The sequence below is a fragment of the Phyllopteryx taeniolatus genome, chromosome 17 (genome assembly GCF_024500385.1).
Source record: "Phyllopteryx taeniolatus isolate TA_2022b chromosome 17, UOR_Ptae_1.2, whole genome shotgun sequence".
NCBI lineage: Eukaryota > Metazoa > Chordata > Actinopteri > Syngnathiformes > Syngnathidae > Phyllopteryx > Phyllopteryx taeniolatus.
Genome location: NC_084518.1, coordinates 20555842 through 20576340, shown reverse-complemented (window position 1 = coordinate 20576340; position 20499 = coordinate 20555842). Strand labels below are relative to the sequence as shown.

General features: G+C 41.1%; 1 protein-coding gene across 8 annotated transcripts; it reads left to right on the top strand.

Annotated features, from left to right (window-relative positions):
• Window positions 1-295: 295 nt before the first annotated feature.
• LOC133467452 (tripartite motif-containing protein 3-like) lies at window positions 296-20453 on the top strand. Of its 8 annotated transcripts, none has more exons than XM_061752340.1 (16): window positions 296-463; window positions 5344-5529; window positions 7393-7522; window positions 9509-9619; window positions 10734-10885; window positions 11814-12096; window positions 12589-12687; window positions 12753-12905; window positions 13204-13585; window positions 14052-14155; window positions 14227-14394; window positions 14593-14761; window positions 15553-15594; window positions 16627-16697; window positions 16774-16914; window positions 18689-20453. In XM_061752340.1, the coding sequence occupies exons 2-16, from the start codon at window positions 5393-5395 to the stop codon at window positions 18839-18841; spliced, it is 2295 nt and encodes a 764-aa protein (XP_061608324.1). In that variant the 5' UTR covers window positions 296-463; window positions 5344-5392; the 3' UTR covers window positions 18842-20453. The 8 variants fall into 8 exon arrangements, 7 of the variants coding, with proteins under 7 accessions (XP_061608324.1, XP_061608323.1, XP_061608325.1 ...); XM_061752339.1 differs by having other exon boundaries at window positions 296-467; XM_061752341.1 differs by lacking the exon at window positions 296-463 and adding an exon at window positions 2238-2437.
• Window positions 20454-20499: the final 46 nt, after the last annotated feature.

Below are 20499 nucleotides of genomic sequence, written 5' to 3'. Positions count from 1 at the left end.
GCACTTTTTAACGGGATGGCGTCTGCAATGGTTGCAGTCACCATGGCAACATGTGCGCGCGTGCACGGACACACACACACACCCACGTGCACACATCAATTTAGAGTGTCTTCTTCCAGAGGACATAAGGAATTCCAAAAACAAACAAACAAAAAAACACCTCTTTGTTGCCATCTCTCCTCCAGTCTGCTCATCTTGTCCACCATTGGTCCATCCCGTCCCCACCCATTCCCCCTCCGGCCAATCAGCTGCTATGCTCTCTCTCTACGACTCATTTAAAGACATACACACACATACACGCACCCACGCTTATTGCCATCACACACTTCTAACACGCCTGTTCCCATATTCCTGAGGCGTATTAGGGAATGTCGTGGTGGTGTTTGACATGCGGGTGTGGTCGCCCCCCGCGGAGGAGGAGAGACCGCCGCTGAGGCGTCTGCCCGGAAGTCTTCCCTGACCTGTATGTAAGTCTTCCGTCCATCCGTGCTTCGTGCGTACTCGAGTGATGCTGCAGGGAATGTGCCCTGATATCACCTCCTCCGATACTCTCGGGATGACGAAGTGGATTTGTTTTGATTTGTATTATGCATGCGAACGTATGTGTAAAATGGCTGTCATGCTGGCGGAGTGTTCCAAAGGGAAACCTCCGGGTGTCGAGGGAGGGCGGATGGGGGGTGGAAGTGGAGAGCAGAATGGCAGGAATGTGGAAGAGGAGGAGGTTGAGGGTGAGCATGCTAGAGTCATGGTGAAGTCAAATCAAGTCCAATTATTATTATTATTATTTTTGGGACAATTGAGACTTGTTACAGCTGCGGTTCTTTTTTTTTTTTTTTTTTTTAAGTGCTGTATTTAATAAAGTTGAGTTGAGGTTTTGAGAGTGCTGATTAAGCAGGTTTTGGTTCTTAATTACAGAGGCGACTTTGTGCCAAAATGAAAGTAAGATTAAAGGTGATGGATAAAATGAGCTGAATTAATTCATTGGAAATGTGACGTAATTATCTAAAATGTCCAAGCTTAACTTTTTATGAATAATTTAGTTAACCTATTTATCTTGTTCCAGTATCTTTTTAATTATTCAATGACTTTTTTTCATTTAGTAATATATAATAATATAATAGAATTTGAAATTATTGAATGGCCCTTTTGATTTATGTAATGGCAATTGAATTCATATAATTATTGTTATATTATAATAATTTCATTTCTAATATAATTTTGAATTCTTTAATGGAATTTTTATTTATTTGATATAATAAAACAGCATGTTTAGTCTTTTAATGTAATTTATATTTCTTTAATGGCATTTTTAAAAATCCATTTGATAGAACTTTTAATTATTTAATGGCATCTTTTGTTTAATAAGATTTATATTTTGTGGAGAATGCGTAAATATTTAATGACATGTTTTTATTGAATGGGATTTTTTAAATGCTTAAATATTTGTTCATATTATTTAATGGAATGCTTATTTGATAACATTTGTTTATTTTATTGACATTTTTGTTTATTTATTGTTATTATTTGTTATTTTAAAAATTATTATATTTATTCATTTAGGAGCAATATTGAAAATAACACTGAACATGTTATAGTTATATCAGTGTCAAATCTCATCACATCGTTTATAATGGGAAAAGTTTTAAGGAAGCATCACAGCAAGTTTAATCCGGATCTGATCCGGTCTCCACATTTTGGACCAATGTAAATACAACATGAAGAATACTGGATCACATTTGTAAAATCACATTTTCAGACATTCGTCAAATTCAGCTCACGTTGTGTTTATGCAGGATGCTAATAGCCATCCAGTATGTACGATTTGCATTTAAATCTGAATTCCCTCCGGATCGAAAGGCAACTGAATGTAAACGCCGCACGTCGCCATCACCATTTGACAGGCGCCACATGTTTGCGACTCTGCGACGCCTTCACTGACCTTCATTGTCCCTGCACACAATGACTAATAAATCCACCCTCTCGGAAATAAACACATACATGAAGCGACTCTTATGCAACGCGCACGTGATTCCCGTGCGTTACTCGCAATCTTTGCTGCGCGTGGGGGGGGGGGGGGAATGTGCGCAGGGGATAGGGGAGGAGGTGGCGGGTACTTTGTGGGGGAGATTATACGCCGCAGGGTTGAGCTGCCCATCCTGAAGTAATTTGTTCCTTTAAATATCCCAGTGGAGCGGCAGCTAACCGGAACGTGACGTCACGAAGATGAAGATGAAGATCTCCGTCGCTAACGTGCAGCCGCGTGTTGCGTAACACTGCATGCTGACACTCGTTTGTAAAGAACTGGAGAAGCTTTGAACACAGTTCGCAGTTAACACAGTTTTTGAGCCTAAAATAGCCGCTTAGAACCAAAATGGCTGACTTCCTGTGTCTTTTCGGGCACAGCCGGGGGGCAAAGCGCGGAACGCTGATGTTGATGGTTCGTAAGCAGATTATTGGTATCAAACGTTTATGAGCAATCATGCAAACACGACACGAAAACAGTCGGCGTGCTCTGCGGTGCTCTCGTAAATTCTTCATCCTCTTAGCCGCCAGCAACGTGGCACGGGATGATGATGATGATGATGGTGATGGTGGTGGTGGTGGTGGTGGTGGTGGTGGTTTTTTTATGTACTCGATTTCTTACTTTGTTTTTAATGTGGTACTTAGACTTGTGGTTCTTGACTGTTTTTTTTTTTACAGTTTTTTCTTTCTTTTTTTGCACTGTTTTTTTATTACTGGTTTTACTTAATTTTGACATTTTTTAAAATTTAGTCTTAAACTTGTATTTGGCATTTCTTCTTTTTTGTTACTGTTTAAACTGGTTTTACTTAAGTTTTCACTTAGTTTTTGACATGATTCTTGCCTGTGTTTTGAATAGTTTCTTCACAGGTTGTTGACTTGGATTATGTCATTTTTTAAACTTGTTTTTGGACTTTTTTCTTCTTCTTTTTTTTTTGCTTGGCTCTTGGCTTGATTTTTTTGAACTTGTTTTTGAAAACATTTTGTCTTTTTTTGTGCTGTACCTTTTGCTGGTGTCTGGCAGAATACTTCAAAAGCATCACTTTTCAGCAAACCCACAAAATAACGGCATGTTTGTTGAGCCATAAACGTTGCATCGTTAAAGAAAGCTAGCCATTTTCAACACTTTTGATTGAGTCATAATTTGTAAAAATGAAATAAAAAAAATACGCACACATGGGCACTGGCCGATAGTATAATTTTGAGAAACAATATGAAATGGACCAAATTTGGACATGGGAGAGTTAAATTTCCTCGCGCCACCCAACACAAATTGTTGGTCCATGATGCAAGCCCCCCCCCCCAACTTCGTTTCCTCGCTCCCCAGCCAATCGGAGCACTTCACAGGGGGAGGGGCTTCCCACGTGTGCATTTGTGCGTGGATTTGTGTGTGTTTGTGTGAAGGGAAAAGTAAGAGAGCGGTCGGGAGGGAAGGAAGTTGTGGGCGAGCGAGCGAGCGAGCGAGCGAACAGGCTGGGATGCATGCTCATACTTACTCTGTTGCAATGATTCCACTAGAAACCGCCAAGAATGATGAACTTCATACAACGCACTGTAGGTATCACGTGCTCTCTCTCTGTGTGTGTGTGTGCCCGCGCGCGTGTGTGTGTGTGTGAGAGCGAGAGCTCACGACAGTTGATGTGTTTACTGTATTGGCTATTAAGAAGTCATCTGTTTTTCGGCCTCCGGACAGCAAAACAGGAAGTGGGAAGCAGGAAGTCCTTGGATTCCATTTCCTGTTGCCAGAGTGTGTGTGTGTGTGAGAGTGTGTGTGTGTGTGTGTGTGTGTGTGTGTGTGTGTGTGTGTGTGTGTGTGTGTGGATCATGGCAAATGTTCCACGAAATGTCTTAATTCTTTGATGGTGCGTTTGTGAAAACTGGGATTTAGGACATTTGGGACAAGTAAACGCACGCAAAATCGGGTCAAATGGATATACTTCAACTTTTGTTTTTACTAGTAACTTTCTGTGTGGCATTTTACAGATTTCCCAGAGGTGTTGAATGCACCATAATCTTATTACAACCTCCGTTTTTGTGGGGTCAAAAGTATTACTGGTACATTTTGGTCAGCTGACGACTTGACACACTTCTCAGCTGTAGATTATCACGGCTAGTTTAGCATAGCATAGCATTTAGTTTTGTGTGTTTCCAGCCTGAGGAAATAGTTTTGATGTTTTGAAACTTCTCCCTCTCACCAAACTTATTTTAGCATCCTGATCTCGCTGCTGATGCACTCGACTAAATTTAGACCAACGAAATTGCACTGTGATGATGTGTGTGTGTGTGTGTGTGTGTATACAGACTTTTGACTGATTCTTGATGTGGTTCTTGTTTTGGTGTTGGTGGTTTTGGCTTGATTTTTGACTGTTTTCAACTTGGTTCTTGACGTGGTACTAGACTGGTTTATGACTCGGATTTTGACTGTTCTTGACTGACTTTTGACTTGTTTCTCGACTTGGATTTTGACTCCATTTACAAGGATTTCAACTTTATTTTTGACAGTTTCTTAACGTGTTTTTTTTTTTTGCAGTGGTTTATTCTGTTCAAAAGAACCGGTGTTCACTCATATGAACAAAGCACATTGAGATTGGTTGCCAACATAAGCCTTTCGTCACTCCTATTCGGCGTGCTTGTGTGTCAAGTCACAGCAGGCGGCCATTAAATCCGGCAGCGACAGATGTGCACACATTTTGGATTAGATGCTGTACCTAATAAAGTGGCCACTTTCCCTGGTGTCTGTCGGGCTGTCCGCAGTGCTTGACTCGTTTTGCTCAGGCAGAAATGTTGCCGGCCTTCTCTTCTCGGCCAAACGAGCAAAGACGTACACAACCTCCCCATAATTGACTCGCCAGCGCCCCGACAGGAAAGTGGGGAAATAATTGTATTTCATTTTTTTGACTGGTTAGCACATCTGCCATTGAAGACTAAATTGCTCGTAGGTGTGAATGTGTGCACGGATGGTTGTTTGTTTCTATGTGCCCTGCGATTGGCTGGCAACCAGTTTAGGGTGTACCCCGCCTCACGCCCAAATATAGTTGGGATAGGCTCCAGCACGCCCGGGACCCTCTTGAAGATGAAGCAGTACCGAAAATGGATGGCAGGATGGTTTTTGACTTATTTTACATGTTCCCTTTCATGTTCATGTTCATTCTCAATGAGTGCGAAGAAGTGTGTCACTTTGTTTCCGTTTTTTTTGGCTTGCCTCCTGATCTCTTTGCTGCCATATTAATCCCCCAACAACAATGAAGACTTTTTATCCCTAATCAAGGAATTAGTCCGTTTTCTTCCCGGCGCAGCTCGAACTTTCCCTTTTTTTTGTCGCAGGATTTGAGGCGTGGCGGCCGGCGGCCCTGAGCGCCCGTGAGCGTCGGCCATGGAAAAACGGGAGTCGGGCCGGACCGCCGGTCCGGTGGTGCGTCAGATCGACAAGCAGTTTTTGGTGTGCAGCATCTGTCTGGACCACTACCGCAACCCCAAAGTGCTGCCCTGTCTGCACACCTTCTGCGAAAGGTAACACCCCCTCATTTGCATAATAGTTAATAAGCAAGACCTAATATGGTTGCATTTATGCTTGTATTTCCTTGGTTTTTGACTGGTTTATGTTTGTAGTTAATTGGCTTTGGACACGGTACTGAAATAGATTTTTGACGTGGTTCCTTACAGGTTTTTGACTTGTTTATCGACTTGGTACCTGACGTGGTTCTTGACTTAATTTTGTACTGTTCCTTGTCTCTTTCTAACTTTGTTGCCATGCTGCGCCCACAGGCAAAGACAAAGGTCTCTATTTTCGTGGACGCTGCAAATGGTGGCGTGTCGGTGCAGCGAGGGTTTGCCCTCAGAGATGGACTGTGTAAACTTACGCCTACTGGGACCACGCCACGTGTTTCCCTCCATGAATATTTGGGCGTGTGTAAAGTGAATGGGCGGCATTAAAGTGGCGTTAATCCTCCCTTTGAGCGTTGAGGCCGTGCGATTTTGTCGTCCTGCTGAGGTGAACACATTTTTGTCTGGATGCCGCACAAGCGTTGGACACGTTGGATGTTGGGATGATTCGATGCTAACTGTGAGCTGTCAAACAAATGAGGAAAAGGGACACTGCAGTACAGTTTTATAACAGATTTTTTTTTTTTTTTTACAATTTTTTTAATTTGTTCTTTTTTGGGCAATTTTTAAATTCGTACTTGAACCATGTCATGATTTGTGACTTGGGTTTTGACTTGTTTTTTAAAAATTGGTACTTGACATGGTTGTTTACTAGGTTTATTTTGTTTGATGTGGTTTTTGACTGGTTGCTGTCTGTATTTGACGAGGTTCTTTGACTGGTTTTGAAGTTGGTCTTTGACGTGGTTCTTGACATAGTTTTTGACTTTTGAGTTTGAATTGTTTTTGACTGTTTGACTCTTTGCTTTCAACCGCCACCACACGATCACAACAACTCAAATTGTGCCCACCACATCCACATCTTAATCAAACAAAATGGCGTCAACTTTCAGCGTGTGCGCAAGAAGACACTAAAGCACGACGCTAACCTCGGCATTCTCACGGCATTAGCCACCTGTTGAGTGTCCCCCCCCCACCATCATTCCCGGACCCCAAAACATTAGCCTGAAGTGTGTGTGTGTGTGTGTGTGTTATTACCTCCACCGAGGAGGTTATGTTTACATTGGCATGGCTTTGTTTTTTTTACATTCTGGATTCATTTTCTTTCGTAATGAATCAAGACCTGATCCGGATTGTGCATTTGCCTGCAGTGTAAATTGAACATGAATATCCTATTTCCTGTTGCCTGCATTCAGCGGTCTTTGAGGCCACAATGGGGCCACAGAAAGTGTGGTGAAACAGTTATCATACTAGCGTGCTTTTACTTTGAAGGCCTGACTTTTGACAGGATGTTACACCAACCTTGCCCCAACAGGCCTGAGTGTTGCTGAGCAGACCGGTAGTCTTGTGATTGCCTTGCGTTGTTAATAAAAGTAAAACTTCAATAAAGGTAAAAGTAATGTTAGATGTTCATCCACGCACTTCATTAGTCATTTGTTTTTATTTCACACTTGTTTCTGTATGTAAAGCAATAGCTATTCTCTATACAATGTATTTTTCGTTCATATAGCTGTGTGTCTGGAACAGATTAATTGGATTTACATTTATTCCTCTGGGTAGTATTGCTTTGGTTTTCGTACGATTTGGTTTTAATCAGACTTTCTGGAACGGATATATCACGAAAACCATGGTTCTACTGTATTTATGTTCAGATGCACCCAAGTACACAGTTTAGTCCCCCCTTCCTCCCGGTCTCCAATGAAATACGACCATACGCAACAATACTCAGCAAGCTCCCTGTCTCATTGTCCGTCTATCTGTCCGTCCGTCCAGCTGCCTGCAGAACTATATTCCACCCGAGTCTCTGACGCTGTCGTGTCCTGTATGTCGGCAGACGTCCATCCTGCCGGAGAAAGGCGTGTGCGCTCTGCAGAACAACTTCTTCATCACCAACCTGATGGAGGTTTGACACCGGATGTGTTTATCAATCATGTGTTGTCCTTTAACAGCGAGAGCTCCCACAGGGTTTATTTTGGGGGGGCTGATGTAAGGTTGGGGGAATGTCAGTTTATCTCCTGGAATAGCTCAGGACCCCTCAGTTGACTTAACAAGAGCCAAAACATCAACGGATGAAATTTCAACCTGCACCAGGCAGGCTGGGTGCAATAGCGCCTCCTTCTGGGGCTTTTTCACTATTCAAACTTGCAAGCGGAAAATAGTGAAGTCGAAGCAAATTAAACAATTGATTATTATTGTAGTGGTGCTGAAGTACATTGCATTATACTGAGAGTTTTTGACTCGCTCATGAAAAGAGCTGAATAAGAAATTTCATTTCATTAAAAAACAATTTTTTTGCATTTCATTAATTAGTGTATTGTAATTTATTGTAATTTTCATCTAATTCTACTTTTTTGTGTTTTTAACCTAAGCAGTGGCAGATCCTATGCAACGCTTTTCATCTAGTTTTTCTTTTCATAAAAACAATTTTACATTTAATTTTTTAAAATTATTTAATTTTATTGTACTGTATGGTCAAATTGTTGATGCCATTATTTTAATATGTTTTTATCATTTAATTGTAAAATATTGAAATTGTTTTTGAACACTTTATTGATTTAGTTATTTTAGTTATTTTTTATTTCTTACGAACTTCTTGTACTGTTATTTTTTTATAATTATATGTGTGTATATATATATATATATATATATATATATATAATAATTTTTTTTATTCCTCTGTAGCTGTTTTATGAATATTATTTCCAAATATATTTAGCATTTCATTAAAATGTTACTTTTCATTTTATTTTGGGGAAAAGATTGTATTTTTGTATAATTTTTGTATTTTTTTAATCAGATTCTTGAAGTACATTTAAGTACAATGTTTATTCCTAACTATATAATATATATTCATTTTACTATCTATACTGTCGAAAGTTCGAGACTGTTGGCTTTTGATAGGGTGTCATGGAGCCCAAGTCAATGGGGAGATTTACAGACAACATAACTTCAGTCTGTTTTTTGTCATTAAAATTCAAAAAGTTCAGTGCCATCTAGGCTTTAATGTCCTCCAGACAGAACAAACTTGACTTTTAGGAAAATGTATCCTTTTTATTTAGTGGGACATAAATCTGTCTGTCATCCGCATAGCGATGAAAAGAAATCACTTGCTTTGTCAGGATGGAACCCAGGGGCAGCAAATACAGACAAAAACACCAGGGGCCCTAAAATTGACCCCAGTGGAACACCATAAGAGAGTGGAGCCGAGTGAGACTCAGAGCCACCAAGGCTAACACACAGAGACCTGCTTGCCCGATAGGATCTAATCCACTCAAGAGTGCTACCACTAATGCCCACCAGGTTCTGCAAACGAGCTAATAGAATACTGTGGTCTAACGTTTCGAACGCTGTAATCAGGTACAGCAGAACAAGAAACACAAAGTCCCCAGAGTCATTAAGCAGGAGGATGTCATTAAAAACTCTTAATAGGTCTGACTCTGTGCTAAGCAGCATCTTAAAACCTGACTGAAAGACCTCCATGACATTATGTTCATCCAGAAATAACTTCAACTGGGTGTGCACCACTTTTTCCAGAATTTTCTAAATAAAAGGCAGCTTGGAAATGGGTCTAAAATTTGGTAGTATACCATGATGGAGACCAGATTTCTTGAGCAGGGGTTGCACCACAGCATGTTTAAAATTTCGACGGTGGGACAACACTAGAAGACAGACTGATATTTATAATGACCAGAACTGACTGTCCTATACACAGGAGGATGACCTTAAAGAAATGAGGAGGGGCAGAGTCATAAGGGGAGCCTGATGGCTTAATCTGGCCTACTCCAACTTCTAAAAACCTCAGTACTTACTAATCAGGCAAGATAAATTGCAACGTTTTCTTGTTGCCCCAAAAAGTGAAAGTAAAGCTAAACAATTTATTTGTGCTCAGGTCCTGCAACGAGAGTCCGAGTGTTCGAGACCTGAGGCCTGCAGCGTCCTGGAGTCGGTTAGCGCCGCGGTGGCGGGGAAACCGCTCAGCTGCCCCAACCATGAGGGGAAGGTTCGTCGGGACCACAAATCAGTTTACTGGGAACTAACGTGAATTACCTGAATCCACCTATTCATATATTCATATCAATTAATATTAGACAAAATTACAATATAGCAGCAGAAAACCCGATCGCATGGAGCACTTCAAAATCAATATTTATCTACATAATGACATGAAACATTCAAATAGAGTATCATACTCACCAGAGATGCTGATTATTAAATGTATTAATGTGTGCAAATCACTACAGAGTCAACTTTTGCGCTGACCAACCAATCAGAGGAAGGAAAAATGCTGACATCATCAAGGGCCAGTGCTCTGACCCTTTGAGGACGAATAGGAAATCTGATTGGTTAAAAAAAAAATAATAATAAGTCCCACTGCTAATATACAGTAGATTATGTTACATGGGCGAGCACTACTGATTGTGAAGGCCCTGGCCAATTTAGATTGACATGGCAACACCAAGAGGCTGAAATCTCAAATCTGGACAAAAGAATTAACGTCCACATACTCCTACTGGGAACAGCGCAGCCAAGAGAAATGCTGTAGTCGCGGTTCGACATTCGCAAATTCGCCCATTCAAAGATGTTTTCGGGGCGAAACTATACTCACGTCTGATATAAAAGTATTGCTTTAGCCCCATCTGGTGACATCTTGCCGCCCAGCAAACTATGTTGGACTGAGAGCAGGAGCTTCATTTAGTCATGCCGTAGCCTCGTCTCATAGCAAAAAGTGCTTTGCCACCATCTTGTGGAATCTATAGGCGATTATGAATTGAAAAAGTCTAAATATTGTGAGCCTCATGTGAAGGTGGTTTGTTTGTGTTAAATAATTTAACTACTCGATACAGTTGTTTATGTAAACGAGTTCATAATTGCATACATGCTAGAAGCATGGTGTTGATGCTTTATGATCCTCTGCATATGAAGTATTTTGCCGCCATCTTGTGGCATCTATACACCATCACGAACCCCAGAATAACGAGGCTTCGCTATAGGGAATAAATTAATACAATTTCATGGAACAAATATTACAATTTAGGTTGGAATTGTTGGTCAGTGCTTCTGCTTCGTCCAGCGCCCCAATGACACTTTGTGTCCCCCCCCCCACCCCCCCGCAGGTCATGGAGTTCTACTGCGAGTCGTGCGAGACTGCCATGTGTCTGGAGTGCACGGAATGCGAGCACCGCGAACACGTCACCGTCCCGCTGCGCGACGTCGTGGAGCAGCACAAGGCGGGACTCAAGAGCCAGCTGGACGCCATCCGCAGCAGGTGACTGGCATCGGCTCTTCAGCCTCAAGCTGTTTATTTGTCACTTGCAGTTGAAGTTGACTGTAAAACTGACACGTAAAACAAAAGAGAAGGAAACATTTCGTGTTTAAACCCCAGCATGTTTAACTAAACCATATCATGTCTGCCCACTTAATGCTGACGTATAATGTGAAACGCCATAGATGGGCTAATGGAAATTAGCATACAGCCCGTTCCAATAAATCAATTTGCTTGTTGCAACTCTCTCAAAATAAACTTACATTTCTGTCTTTTTTCAACAATCTGATTTTACAACTTTTAACTAATTTCTAAATGTGTACTGGCCAATCTTAGGCAACTTAATTTTTTTCTGCCCTTGTTTGTGCCTTGACTGTGCCGAGATTTTAACCACTCGCCCACAGTCATGTTTGATATATATATATATATATATATATTTTTTTTTTTCATTTAACTTTTATTTAGCCACCAAAACCTCATTGAGATTAAAAATCTATTTTACAAAAGAGTCCTGATCAGGAAAGGCAACAAATCTATAAACCAGGTTTGACAGGACTGCATTTTATTTCGTGGGGACACAAATGGCTCCGGTATATAGTACGTTACAGTAATTATTATTATTTAAACAACTGTTACATTGGCACATGGAGCAGCAACATATACAAACAGAGCATACAAAACTCACCCCTAAACAAGCTTTGTAACTGCCTATAGATTCCACAAAGCACTACTTTTGTCGAAATGAAACTCCTCAACTCACTTCAACAAATGCCACAAGATGGCGGCAAAGTAATACTTTTATTCTTGAAAAATATCCACGAATAGGTCAATTTGTGAATGCTGAGCTGCGAACATGCAGGGTTTCACTGTATAGAAATTGGAAACTGGCAGCGCACCAGGTGACAAAATCCCTGTGGCGCCCTCCCTCCAGGTTGCCCCAGCTCACGGCGGCCATCGAGCTGGTGAGCGAGATCTCCCGCCAGCTGACCGAGCGCAAGAACGGAGCGGTGGCGGAGATAACGAGCACTTTCCAGGAGCTGGAGCGATCCTTAGAGCAGCGCAAGACGACGTTGGTGGCCGACCTGGAGAACATCTGCGGCGCCAAGCAGAAGGTCCTCGAGGCCCAGCTGGCGGCTCTCCTCCAAGGCAGGGATCACATCCAGAGCAGCTGCAGTTTCACCGAGCAAGCGCTGAACCACGGCAGCGCCACGGAGGTAAGCGACACTGCCACGCGTTTTTTGTGAATGTCAAAGCATGTGCTATTAATACAGAACATTTGAAAAAAAAGGCTTGCTTATGAAGGGTTATTCCCTGCTTTCTTGTTGTGATTGTACAGCATTGTGGGCAACCTTATGCAGCACCGTGTGCTGGCATCCTTGTTATTTTGGTTTTCGTGCCGTTCACAAACTTTGCCCCTACTAGCTTAGCGTCGCCTTAAACTGCGTGCCTACAGTTTACATAGGCGTCTCGTGTTTGCCTATTGGTCATATCTATGACAGCAATATATCAACAAGCGGGAAAGGCGTCCATGCTATTTTGTGGTTGTCCGCTACGCAAGCACTTTCAAATACGGGCAGTATTTGCGTTCAGGATCATTCACTCATTTCGTACTCCAAAATCCTGACATAGTGATATTCTAGTGGACTTTTTAGAATAACGAAGACTAGGTTCCAAAAAAAGATGTTTGATTTGTGGGTTGTGTTCAGGTTCTGCTTGTCCAGAAGCAAATGAGTGAGCGCGTGACGGCGCTGGCGAGACACGACTTCCCAGAGAGACCGCATCAGAACGCACACCTGGACTGTCAGGTACACTCTTAGCGCGGTTTTTTGTGACAGTGATCTCGACCTAACTTAAATTTCTTGGTATTCAGGTGGAGACTGAAGGTCTGCGCCGGTCCATCCAGAATCTCGGTGTTCTGCTGACCACGTCGGCGGTGGCTCACACCTCGGTGGCCACGGGCGAGGGTCTACGCCACGCCACCACCGGCCAGCACCGCAGCATCACCGTCACCACCAAAGACAAAGTAATAATATTGATTTTTGATCATTCATACGAATACTATAAACCCATTGAACCAGTGCGAGAGGGACGCACGCAGGCTTGAAGTCGAAATCTTGTGAGACGCGAATACTATTCGTGTGAAGGTGGTTTGTTTCTGTTAAATCATTTAACTACTGAATACAGTTGTTTATGAAACATGGGTTCGCGGTCGTGTACCTGCTAGAAGCATGGTGTTGATGCTTTATGATCCTCTCCGTTTTAAGTGCTTTGCCACCATCTTGTCCCCCAAAAAATAAATAAATCAAATTTTTTTTCCCCAGGACGGCAAACTAGTGAGGACGGGTAACGCGGTTTTGAAAGCGGTGATCACGTCGGTGGGGGACTGCAGCCGCGCCGCCGAAACGGAGGTGACGGATAACAAGAACGGCACGTACGAGGTGGGCTACGCGCTGCGCGGCGAGGGCGAGTACGCCTTGGCGCTAAGCCTGTATGGGCAGCCGGTGCGCGGCAGCCCCTTCCGCCTGCGCGCCGTCAAGCCCTGCGACGTGCCGCCCTCGCCCGACGACGTCAAACGCCGCGTCAAGTCGCCCGGTGGCACCGCCGGCCACGTCCGGCAGAAGGCGCTCAGGCGGCCCTCCAGCATGTACGGCACTGTTAAGAAGAAGGAGAACCCCATCGAGGACGAGCTCATCTACAGAGTCGGTGAGCCAAGGATCGACATGGCGCGCTTTTGCGCGCGTCATCATGCGGGTCAAAATCTCTCGTCATGCGTTTTCTTCACACGTGGTGACTGACACTCGAGACAACGAATGGTCATAATCTTACGTGAAAGTTGTGATTTTACAAGAATGTGGTCTTCATTTTACGATTTACAAGAAGGTGGTCTTCATTTTTTGTTCAAAAGTTACACGTTTACAAGATGAGTAGTCATAATGTTAAGTGACAAAAACTCATTTTACATGACAAATAAAGTCTTAATATTACACTTCAAAGTTTTTTTTTTTTTTTTTTTTACAATAGTTGTTTCACTTTTCCAATAATCGTGTGTCGTGCATTGCGATGTGTCACGTCACGTGTCATGATCTTACGTGTTCTCGCGTGTCGTAACGCGTCATACGCACCGTATATCCTGCGATGATGTTTTTTTTTTTCCGTGGCATTTTTCCAGGATCCCGAGGGCGAGAGCGAGGCGAGTTCACCAACGTCCAGGGCATCTCGGCGTCCAGTAACGGCCGAGTGGTGGTGGCGGACAGCAACAATCAATGCATCCAGGTCGGTGTCACAAACACTTTTGTCCCCCTCCTCATCCTCGTCACGCGCATGATGAGAAGTGTTCCGCTCAGATCTTCTCCAACGACGGCCAGTTCAAGATGCGCTTCGGCGTCCGCGGCCGCACGCCGGGCCAGCTGCAGCGCCCCACCGGCGTCGGCGTGGATTCCAACGGCGACATCGTGGTGGCCGATTACGACAACCGCTGGGTCAGCATCTTCTCCCCGGACGGCAAGTTCAAGGTGAGGCCTGTGACGTCTCCGCTATATCGTGGCACATGCTAACACACGTTGACACATGGTAACACATGACGACACGCCATCCTGTGTCACCCTTTGTTACTTTGTGCCAATGTTTCAAGAAAAAGGGCACAATCTTCTGAGAAACCCCAATTGCGTGCAAATGTGCTTGTTGTTGTTGTTGTTGTTGTGGCGGCGCAGAACAAGATCGGGTCGGGCCGCCTGATGGGTCCGAAGGGCGTGGCCGTGGACAAGAACGGCCACATCATCGCGGTGGACAACAAGGCGTGCTGCGTCTTCATCTTCCAGGCCAACGGGAAGCTCGTCACCAAGTTCGGGGGACGCGGCGTTTCCGACAGGCAATTCGCAGGTCCACCGCACGCTCGCTAAGCGCACCTGAAAGCGTTACGGGATAAGACACAACATTAGGGACAACACCTGCGCTCCGGGAATGACCTCTACGCAAGAGAGAGGTCAATCATTTGTGACCGGTTTTCATTGACCTAGAGGCATTTTCAAGATTATAAAATCAAAATCTTAAAAGTAATATGTTCCCAAATTTCTTTATATTATAGAGTAATATTGCAAATGACGTTTTAAAAATAAAGTCATAATTTCACGTAGAAATATTGTCATTTAACAAGAATATAGTCAGAATTGTATGTAAAAAAAAAAAAATATATATATATATATGTAATTTTACAAAAATCTTAGTCAAAAAGAAAATTTGCAATTTCATGAGGAAAAAAAATCACGTTTAAAAAAAAAATAATAATAGTTCAAGAAAATTAAAATGTTTCAATCTTATAAAAAATCATTTTGATTTTAAAAAGTTGTCATTTTCAAGAAAAAGGCGGAATATTCTGAGGAAAAAAAGTCAAATATTCCAGAAAATGGTTTTACAAGAATGAAATCAGAATACCCTGAAAAAGTCGTTATTTTTTTCCCGACATTAAAAAACATCAGAACATGAGGAAAAATGCTCCTCTTGTGCGGAAAAGAGTTTTCCCAATTTCCCAAGAAAAAAGTCATATTTTTTGGGGAAAAAAAGTGATAATATAATCATGTGGCACATCGTGTTGTCGTATGTTTTCTTATGTTGTTGTTTTCTTGTGTCTTTGTGTTGTTGCGCTTTTGTGCGTCTGTTTGTTCTCCACTCAGACAAACTTCTTCCAAACGTAACTAAGTCAGGCTCAGTGTTCAGTAAGTACTTTTCAGTCGCGTGCGTGTGGAGCGGACTTGTTGTCTTACGCCGCTTGTCGTGCTGATGACCACTTCCTCCTCCCCGTCATCACTTCCTGTTCCCTGTGATGATCACTGTGTCGTGCTCCAAACTAACCACTAGAGGGGGTCAGTGATCCCCACGGTAGTGCATGACGAGTCCAACAAGTTCCCACCAAGCGCTTTTTGTGCTCAGGCCGCGTCTAATATACAAGCAGTGCATCGGTGCCCTCTCGTGGCATCTTGGTACCAAGGAACTATGTTGAGGTCAGTGGAGAAGCTTCTATTAGAGGGGCGAAAGTGCTGGCTAATAGTAAAGGAGTGCTTTGCCGCCATCTTGTGGCACCTAGAGGCAATTATAAACCTTGAAGTTGAAATCCAAAAGTTGGAATTTTAAAAGAATAATGATAATATATAGAAGTTTGCGAAAATTGCTTATCATGAATATGTTATAACTTACGAGAATTAAATCATAGTATGCGGAATGATGTTCTGATTTGTCGTTTTACAGGCGAAAAATCATTTTCATAAAAAGTCGTATCTTGTACGAGATAAACGGAATCAGAAATGCCTCTGATTGAAATATTCCAAGGAAATAGTTTGAATTTTCCGTGGAATTTTTATTTAATGTCATTTTATATGACAAAATTAATTTTCACGTCAGCAATCATTCAAAATCTTATGAGTAAAAAGTCGGAATTTTCGGAAAATAATGTTAAAATGTTACAAGAAAATTTGAAGAAATTTTGAAAAAAAATAGCTTCAATTTCGCTGGAATGAAGTCGTAGTATTACGGGGGGGGGGGGACGACGACCATTATTTTACTTGATTAAAATTGAAAATTTTCACGGCAAACTTTCACGACTCATTATTTTCCGAAGTGAAGCGAAGCAAAGCAAAGCAAAGCGCTTGGTGGCAAGTGGACTCGAGTGACGTCGCTCTAAGCCAATCAGAACAGCCCGCGAAAGCTTTAGCTTGAACTCGTTTGTCTGCTTGTCTTCCTGAATCGAACAGGTCCTCACTTCGTGGCCGTCAACAACAAGAACGAAATCGTCGTCACCGACTTCCACAACCACTCGGTCAAGGTACGACTCGTCTCTGTAACCACGACGCCCGGCCGCGCCGACCTTTTCCCCGACTCGCTCTACTTCCCGTTGTCAGGTTTACAGCGCCGACGGCGAGTTCCTGTTCAAGTTCGGCTCTCACGGCGAAGGCAACGGTCAATTTAACGCGCCCACCGGCGTCGCCGTCGACGCCAGCGGCAACATCATCGTCGCCGACTGGGGGAACAGCAGGATACAGGTGACCACGAAAGCGCCGATGTATATTGTCATCTGGCCGACAAAAAGTCACAATATGACCAGAAAAAAAAAGAGGCCCAATCAATTGACAATAAACCCGAAAAGCTGGAGTAATATGAAAATAAGTTGTCATTGAATGTGAGAAAAGTGGGAATAAAAAAACCACAAAAGTTGGAATTTGACCGGAAAAGTTGCAATTATATGACAAATATAAATTTTACGTATGTGGGGGGAAAAAGTTTGAATAAAATGAGAGCAAAGTTGTAATTTTACTTTTAAAAAAATGGGAATAAAATGATAAATTGTAGTTTACCGGAAAAGTTGTAATGTTACCAGAAAATTCGTAATATGACAATAAACTCAGAAGTTCACATAAAAAGTGCTAATATTATACGAAAAAAAGTCATAATAATAAGAGGGAAAATGTTAATTTTACATTTCAGAGTCGTAATAATATGAGGAAATAATAATTTTACGTTTAAAAAAAAAAAATCATGATAGAAAATGTTTATTTTTACTTCTTAAAACGTAATTATCTGTATAAAAAAAAAACAAAAAAACTATATGACAAAATATTTGTTTTATGTTTTAAAAAGTCATAATAATAACAACTAAGTAATTTTATGTGACCAAGTCATCATAATAATAAGAGGAAAAAATAATTTTACAGAGAAATATTTCAAATTAAAAAATAATTTTATATAAAAATAGCTATTACATGCAAAACACTTATTTTTTGGTGAATAATAATAATATGAGGGGCACTGAATTTTCTTGGGGTGTGAAAACGTCATAATAATAGGAGGAAAAAAATTGACATTGAAAAAGTCCATTAATATGAGGAGAGATTGTAATTTTCTGAGAAAGAAAATTTAAATGAAGAAAATTGTTTGGAAAAAGTAATGAGAAAACACATTTTAAGTGAAAAGTCATATTATGAGGGAAATAAAAAAATGTTTATGTTAGAAAGCCAAAATGTAAAAACATTTTTACAAAGTCAAACTAAAAATAAATTGCTTGTTTCATCCATTCATTATCTGAGCCACAAGGGTCACGGGCGTGCTGGAGCCTATCCCAGCTATCATCGGGCAGGAGGCGGGGTACACCCTGAACTGGTCGCCAGCCAATCGCAGGCCACGTACAAACAAACAACCATTCGCACTCACATTCACACCTACGGGCAATTTAGAGTTGTCAATCAACCTAGCATGCATGTTTTTGGGATGTGGGAGGAAAGCGGAGTGCCCGGAGAAAAGCCACGCAGGCACGGGGAGAACATGCAAACTCCACACAGGCGGGGTCGGGGATTGAACACCGGGCCTCAGAACTGTGAGGCAGACGCTCTAACCAGTCGTCCACTGTGCCACTTGCTTGTTTCAAAGAATCATAATGTGAAAAAAAAATTGGAATCCATCAAATCACTATATGAGGAGAAAATGTCATTAATGTGTAAAAAAGTCAAACAAAAAATTAATTTAGTTTGAACAAAGTTATAATATAAGCTAAAAAAAGAATTGCAAGAAAAAAATCAAAATAAGAAAACAATAATTTTACGTGAAAGAATACAAATTTGACCCAAAAATTAAAAAGGAGGGGGGAAATATTTTTGGGTGGAGAAAATTATATCAGGGGGAAATTGACATTTAAATTCAATTTAAAATAAGAATGAAAAGAAGAATTTGCGTGAAAAAAAAATGGTAATATGAGAAAAAGTTCTAGTCCAACCCAAACTGCAACTGTGGTGCTAACTGTGTTGTTGTTGTCGTCGGTGTCAGGTTTTCGACAGCACGGGCTCGTTCCTGTCGTACATCAACACGTCGGCCGACCCGCTGTACGGCCCCCAAGGCCTCGCCCTCACCTCGGACGGACACGTGGCCGTGGCCGACTCGGGAAACCACTGCTTCAAGGTCTACAGATACTTGCAGTAGTACCCGCGCTCCCGAAGCTAGGCGACGAAACAAGCCACTGGGAATCCCCGGAACGGACTTTTGTGGTTTTTGTTGTTGTCTTTTGGTAGCTAGATCCGTACAAAATGTCCTCTCGTTTCCGAACACAATGAAACATTTCCAGCTCCACGCTCAACCCTTGACGCAACATCACGTGAGAACGTTGTTGTCGTTTTACAAGAATTCCGCTCCATGGTAAAAGTCCTAACAGTTCACAAGAAAAAGTCTGAATTTTACATCAATGAAGTTTTTTTTTTTTTTAATTCCAGAAAATTCCATGAAAATCTTTTGTCCTGCAAAATATGAACCTAATGCGTAAATAATCTTTAGCAGGAACGATTTTTCAATTTTATGAGAATTTCTTTTTACATTACGAGAAAGAAGGTTGTAATATTACGTAGAGGAAAAGGAAGAGTATCAATGGCAATATTCTGAAAAATCATTTGTGAAAAGATTTCCTAACATTTAAGGAAAAAGTTGCAATAATAGTGCAAATTATAATTATTAATGCGTGTAAATTAAGGTTGCAAGAGATTTTTACATGACAATGTGTAATACTTTCCAGAAAAGAATTGAATTTGAATTGTTTTTTTTTACCTCATAAGGATAAATCTAATATTTCACGTCGAAAACTTTTTATGGGAAAACAGAATAAACATTTTGAAAAAAAATATAATTTTACAAGAATAAAGACAAGATCTGAAAAAAATCGCAATTTTACCAGTCTGACTCTTCCTAAAAAAATAGAATGGTGAGACAAAAAAAAAAAAATTGAAAACAAAAGGATTCTTTTGTAAAACAAGTTATTTTTACATAAGTAAGTCAGAATATTTTACGACGACAGTTTTGGGCAAAAATTATTGCGTAACGAACGTGCAAAAAAAAATGATGCACAAAAAATGCTGGATTAACAAAGTAGTAATGTCATAAGAAAAAAATAAGATTCGGAATATTACATGGTAAAAATGTACTGACAAAAAATGTTACGTGGATATTTCAAGGGAAAAGTCTAAATTATACGTTTTTATTGTCCGATGCTAACTCGTTCTTTTTTCCGTTATCCAAAGCACAAACTAAAGAAGAAAACCCCTCTCTGATTGTACATAACTAATTGAATTATAATGACGCTAAATGAGCCGAACTTTAGTGTTTGTTGCCGACCGACTCCCCATAGGAATATTTTTATAATTCTGCCGAAACATCAAAACCAAACTCCTGCCAAAACATTTATTGTACCAGCACTGTATATCATATAAGAAGAGTAATATATAGAAATGTATATGTGTATATTTGTTTTTTTGTGTGTTTTTCTGCGTGAATGAAACAGCAGCTGACACCAAACATGACAAATAAAGTTTCATTGTAAATAAAAACATTTACAAAAAGTGTCGTGGTCGTAAAAATGAATCAAACGAGCACTTTTTTTCCCCCCTTTTTAATTTTTTAAAATCCCGTTGAGTCGGTAACACTAAGATACAATAAAGAGATCATCCTTATATACATTACATATTGAACTTTATATGGCACTGATGAATCCTGAAAAAAAAAGGCTTGAAATGAAATAAAACAGCATTTGCAAAAAAACCCAAAAAAACATTTTGCAGCCCCTTAAGTCAGTTTGATCAATTTTGGTAGCGGTT

Excerpts from the sequence above, each read along its gene's own strand:
- LOC133467452 (XM_061752340.1), top strand. The coding sequence starts at position 5,393 with ATGGAAAAACGGGAGTCGGGCCGGACCGCCGGTCCGGTGGTGCGTCAG. Across the intron at positions 5,530-7,392 it reads CTGCACACCTTCTGCGAAAG|CTGCCTGCAGAACTATATTC; the intron begins GTAACACCCCCT and ends CCGTCCGTCCAG. Across the intron at positions 12,097-12,588 it reads ACCACGGCAGCGCCACGGAG|GTTCTGCTTGTCCAGAAGCA; the intron begins GTAAGCGACACT and ends GGTTGTGTTCAG.